This window comes from Bison bison, unplaced genomic scaffold (genome assembly GCF_000754665.1).
Source record: "Bison bison bison isolate TAMUID 2011002044 unplaced genomic scaffold, Bison_UMD1.0 scf7180017864440, whole genome shotgun sequence".
NCBI classification, from domain to species: domain Eukaryota; kingdom Metazoa; phylum Chordata; class Mammalia; order Artiodactyla; family Bovidae; genus Bison; species Bison bison.
In genome coordinates, this window is record NW_011495002.1 from 3,412,583 (window position 1) to 3,418,810 (window position 6,228).

A 6,228-nucleotide genomic window follows, 5' to 3' on the forward strand; every position below is an offset into this window, starting at 1 on the left:
AAAGGGGGTAAATTCCTAACACAGTTCAGTTCAGTCACTCAGTCGTGTCCAACTCTTTGCAACCCCTTGAATCACAGCATGCCTGGCCTCCCTGTCCATCACCAACTCCTGGAATTTACCCAATATCATGTCCATTGAGTCGGTGATGCCATCCAACCATCTCATCCTCTGTTGTCCCGTTCTGCCCCTGCCCACAATCTTTCCCAGCATCAGGGTCTTTTCCAATGAGTCAGTTCTTCACATCAGGTGGCCAAAGGATTGTAGATTCAGCTTCAACATCAGTCCTTTCAATGAATACCCAGGTCCTAACACAACCAGGACAGAAAGAAATAGAGCCAAGTCCACAGGAAAGAGAGGAGTGACCATGAACTAGATCTGTGGAGATGGTTTCAAAAAGGAGCTAGACAGGCAGGATATCAGATCGACAGAGAGGACAGGACAGACAAAGGTATGGTGTAGGCCGGGTAATAGATCCTGTGGAATCCAATTCACAGAGGGGAAACGAATAAAGAGTTGCCAAATCAGCAAGCCTTGGAAACTAGACTAAGAATGTGAACTTGACTTTATAAGCAATGTACATATGCTTCTTACAGAATCCTGGAACATCAGCCAGACGTGTATTGGTCAAAAGGGAGAAAATAAATGCAGTCCAACACCAGAGATGATACTGGAGACAGCCCCGAGGCCAAGACTTCCCTGCTCCATTGAGGAATGGAGTTTCAGTCACTATCAGAGGCCACTTGCTCTTAATTTCCAAGTTACTCTAACCTTGTATTACTCCTCACCTACCAAGTGCTTTGTAAATCTTATCTTGAATTCTCTTAACAACCATGCAAGGTCAACACTACTATGCTCACTTACAGACAACAGAACTTGGGCACACTCTGGGAGACAGTGAGGGACAGGGAGGTCTGGCATGTTGCAGTCCGTGGAGTCACAAAAAGTCGGGACACAATTTAGCGACTGAACAACATAGACAGAGAACTGAAGCCCTGGAAGGTCAGATAACCTGAGAGCCTGTAAGTGCGGAGCGGGTGTGCAGCCAAGCTCCCAAAGCCCACATCTTTTCTACTCTTAGTGATGAGGTGCTTTCATCCAATCTGGGGGCATGCAAGCCCGAGGAGTGAGGTCCAGCTTCCCGCAGACTGCCGGGACAGCTCCTGCGTGAGTGCATGTGTATGTTAGTCTCTCAGTCGTCTCCAACTCTCTGCGACCCCAGGGACTGTAGCCCACCAGGCTCCTCTGTCCATGGGATTCTTCAGGCAAGAATACTGGAGTGGGTTTCCTTCTCCAGGGGATCTTCCCGACCCAGAGATAGAACCTGGGTGTCCTGCACTGCAGGCAGATTCTTTACCATCTGAGCCACCAGGGAAGCTGGAGTGCTCCCTGCAAATCAATGACCTGAGAGCATTACCCAACAGTTATCCTGAAGGCAAAATTTTGAAACCCATTTATAAGAAGGTATCCTACGTCCCCCTGCCCAATCTCCACAGAAGAGCACATTCAAGGTGCCTGTCCTTAAAGGTGACCCCACTTAAAAGGCTGCTGGAAAAGCAAACACACCGCCCTCTCTCTGCCTGGCTCTGGTTAAACAGTGCTTGACCCGCCCACACTGCTCTGGGCCTGATCTGGTAAGAGGTGAGCACCCAGGGGACCACGGCTCCCTGCTTGCCGCTGCTCCTGCGGCTTTGCTGTACTCAACATGGCAAGGCCAAAAAGTGCAAGAGAAATCCCTGCAGGTGTGCAGAAAGGGCAAGGCACTGTGACTTCCCTGGTGGTCCAGTGGTTAAGACTCCACACTCCCAATGCAAGGGACCTGGGTTCAATCCCTGATCAGGGAACTAGATCCCGAATGCTGCAACTAAAGATTCTGCATGCCCCAACTGAGATCCGGTGCAGCCAAAGAATTATTTTTTTATTTTTTAAAAATTAAAAGGAAGGGCAAGGCACTGTGACTTCACTGCGGGACAAGAAGACACCAGGGAACGCTCTGATTTCATTTTACAGTCGTCAAAGGGGTCACCTGCAGGATGCGGTGGGACAAAGAAGTCCTGAATGTTTGCCTTTGCCCTTGAGGGATGATGGGGAGGCGGGTGGAGGGCGGGCGGTAGCTGCCCAAAACAAGAGTCTTCAGTTTTGTTTTGCTTTTTTACCAAGACAAAAAAGTACCAATAAGATACGGTGGAAAAGGGGGAGAAAAATAGGCTTAAGAACTCGTTCCAGCTTAAAATAACTATTTGAGCTTCCAGGTAACAACCAAAACTAAGACACCCTTCCAAATTAAGTGGAAATAAGGAAGATGCTTCCACGTAACACCTTGAGCAGTGGTTTGTTCCCACCCAGGCTGAACCAGGCTGTGAGAAACAGGTACAGCTGGAATGTTTTCCACTGACAATGTAGTCCTTAAAACATTAATACCTGCTTTATGTGTTTATAAGCATCTTACTTGTGTACGTCTTACATATTCTGAAAATCAAAGTGTTCACATGTGTCCCATTAATAGCCCTCAGAAGATCTTTCGTTTGATCAGCCATTACGCCACACCTGTTCCTACAACAGAAGACAGAGAAGTCCAGCTGTTTGAGGTCCAGCCAGCACTGACTGGCCCTTCCAGTATTGTAAGCACTCTACCCAGCCCTGGAGGAAAACAGCAGCCACTTCAAAACATCAGCACATCTGCGTGGTAGTCTTGCCACTTTTCCTAGCTGAGCCTTTTCACTTTTAAAAGTGCATCTGGTTTCAGACACACATAACCTTAGGTTCTTCCTGAAGTCAACTTTTGAACAGCTTACCTCTAAACATTGAAAAGGCAAATTTCCCAGAAGTGTGCACACAGTTCACTCGAGAGAAGTCATAAAGATCTAAGACAGGGCATGAAGAAACGGAAACGCAGTTGGGGAGCCTGGGGCCCTCAGTTTCTCCAACTCCCGGGTACATTGTGAAGTCAGGAGCCATCAGCTGCTAGGCACAAACCTCATGCGCTTCCAGCTGAGCGGCAGCCCAGTGCTACTTAGAGCAGACAAGAAGGCTGTGTCTGCAACACAAAAGGAATTAATTCCACATGGAACTGCTCCACGGGTCTAGCTCAGTGGTTCTCAACTGGGAGTGATTTTTGCCCCCCATGGCTCATCTGGCATCATCTGAAGACACTTCGGCTGTCATGACTTGAGGATGCTACTGACACCTAGTGAGTCGAGACCAGGGAGGCGGCTCAACACCACATGATACACAGGACAGTCCCCCCATCAAAGAACTGACGGACCCAGAATGTCCTTGGTACCCAGCTTGAGAAACTCTTGCTCTAAGTGGCAGCTGCTAGTCACAAGGAGCTCTTTCCTTGCTATTTGGCCCTTCACAGAGAAAGCTAATACATGCAACAAATTTTTTTTTTCCAATTGTTAACATTAGCTTCAAACTGCTGTCTGACAAGCAACAAGTCATTATGCCTAAATCACAAAGGGAAAAGGTACCAAAGAACAGGACATCACTTGGCAATACAAGAGGCCCTACAAATCTGCTGTCCTTGGAAATATATCACTTCCACACTTACTGTTCCTGCTGTAACAGGACATTACAAGATGTTCTTTGCTGGACAATTTAACAAAAGGGTGCTCTGTTATAAGATACTTAAGAGAGACAGGATCTACAGTAGAGGAGTAAGTCTCCAGAGAACACAACACTGCATAGCCGATCTGGCCCTGCTGACTTCCCATCCAAAGTAACTATGGTTAGGGGAGGAACTCTGATTAGAAATGAATATTGACTAGAAATCAATTAATCAGAAATTTCTGATTAGAAATTAACATTGCAATACAAAAACATCACAAGAGTAAAAGTATAACTTTAAGCCCATAAAAATTTCCCCCAGTACTAAAGTCACCAGCAACAGATGATAAAGGCTGTGGGTTCTGTAACCTCTTCAACTTTGGGCAAGGGTCAACCTTTGGGTTAAGATTTTTCATCTAGGACAGGCAGGGAATGGAGAAGTTGATCACTGAACGCCAACTTCAATATTATGTTACTCATGGATATAATGGCACCCCACTTCAGTACTCTTGCCTGGAAAATCCCATGGACAGAGAAGCCTGGTAGGCTGCAGTCCATGGGGTTGCTGAGGGTCGGACACGACTGAGCGACTTCACTTTCACTTTTCACTTTCATGCATTGGAGAAGGAAATGGCAACCCACTCCAGTGTTCTTGCCTGGAGAATCCCAGGGACAAGGGAGCCTGGTGGGCTGCCGTCTATGGGGTCGCACAGAGTCGGACACGACTGAAGCGACTTAGCAGCAGCAGCAGCATGGATATAAAATCCAACAACCAGGTCTTACACTGAACAAAAGTATAGTGTAAGGAGAGAGTTATTTCCAAGTCCAAGAGTAGAATACCAGGGCAGGAGGCTGCAGCTGTTCCACGTTATCCTGCAGTTCTCCCCACGTGCACTAGGGGGCAGAGTTCTTCCAAAGGGGAGGTCATTAGCCTCCCGCGGTCCACAGACAGGCTTCGTGGGGACCCAGACCCCAACAAATCGAACACAAATTCTATGTCTCATCAAATTTCCTAAGAGACTCACAACACAAAAGCAAAATAAGGACCTCCTTCCTGCCACCAAAAAAAAGTTAAGAATTAGTGTCCCGCAGGCAGAGCCTCAGGTTTTCTTACAGATGAAAGCAATTAAACATAGCCCGCTGGTCTATCATCACTGGTTAACCTGCAACTCCTGCAGAACGTTCTGGTGCCTTCTTACAGGCATGAAAACAAAGGTCTATGGATTAGAAAACGCTAGTCTTACAGTTATAGTGTTCATTAAAAAAAAAAAAGTAGAAATATGCATTAATGAATGATTAACTACTTTCCAATTCACATTTCATCGTGAATGTAGGCATCACACGTGAGAAGCCACTTTTTGGGGGAAAAAAATGGATATTACTATTACACAAGAATATACCACTTTGGCCATTATAGACTATTTATATTACAGTAAGTGGGCACCTGGAAAGTACAATGACTTGAAATAATAAATCCAATTAACTCTGATAAAGCCAGATAGCCAACACAGAGGCAAACCCTCACCGATCTAAATTGCTGGAAGGTTCCAAAACTGTCCTGGGTTTACAAAACATCCCCTGGCTTTCAATGAAAGTCACATCAGACTCCTTAAGCTAACTAAGTTTACTTTGAGCCACTTCAAACCTCAAACTTAAATAGAATTTGTTAAATAAACACAACCAAGAAAGGAAAGGGAGCCAAGAAACCACAGTAACGCTCGATCCCAGGAAGAAAAAAAAAAAAAGGTTCTCAAGTCAAGGGTTTCAAGTAACCGTGGTGTCCCACCCTCAATGACCCTAAAAGGAACATCAGTTCCATCTCTCAAAATAACCAAAGTGCGCCCTAAACGATTTTCTTTACATTCGAATTCAAAATCTTCCAAGGACAGTCAGCACAAACATGTGATCTTTTGATCTCACGCTCTGGAATGATCTCAAAGCCTGAAGGAGCACTTCTTGGGGAGCACTACAACCTACACTCCAAAGGTCCGACGGGCAAAGAACTCAAGTCAACGACTGAACGCTCGCCGCCCCCTTCTCACACTTCATTAAGCGTCCCCTCTGGAAGTGTTTGCGCCCCTCTCACAGGAAGCCGGCACGTTTTGCAAAGGAAATACCAGACCAGACCTTTCTTGGAGAAAAGGCACGTCCCCGATGAGCCTTTTCATGGGGTTTCCCGGACCCCGGCAGCGGGGTGAGTAGCCCTCCCGTCGGGGCCCCTCGTCCGCCGGCTCACCTCGCCCGGGGCGCCGCGGGACAGCCGGTAAGCCAGCCGCCCCTGCGCCAGGACGCTCACCTTGGCGGCATCCCGGAGCCAAATGAGAGCGCGGGACAAAATAAAATCCCTCCCCGGCTTACTCAGCCGTGAGACTTCCCACCCCGGGGCTCGATTTCTGGCGACTCCCCGAAAGTTTCGCCCTCTCGGGCTTAGCGCGCGCGGTAGCGGGTGTGCGAGCGGCGCGGGGGGCGCATCTCTTCCCTCCCCGGAGGCCAGGTCCCCGGCAGGAAGGGAGCCCGCGCCCGCCCTCCTGGCCGCGAGCTCACTCACCTCGGGGAAGAAGTTGTCCATTGTGTTCCCCGTGAGCTCCCCAACTTGCCCAAGTCCGGCTCCCAGCTCTCGCGGAAGTCAATGCAGCCCAAGGTCCGGGGGAACCATGCGTGTCACGGCGCGACTCCCAGAAA

The 6,228-nt window shown here is 48.1% G+C and overlaps 1 protein-coding gene across 1 annotated transcript in view; it reads right to left on the reverse strand.

Moving 5' to 3' along the window:
• Positions 1-6,228, reverse strand: part of MYO10 (myosin X) — a 261,438-nt gene extending 255,210 nt beyond the window's left edge. Inside the window, exon 1 of the mRNA XM_010858804.1 lies at positions 6,095-6,228. Coding sequence (XP_010857106.1) covers positions 6,095-6,115 — 21 coding nt within the window. The 5' untranslated portion in view covers positions 6,116-6,228. The remainder of the gene's footprint in view (positions 1-6,094) is intronic.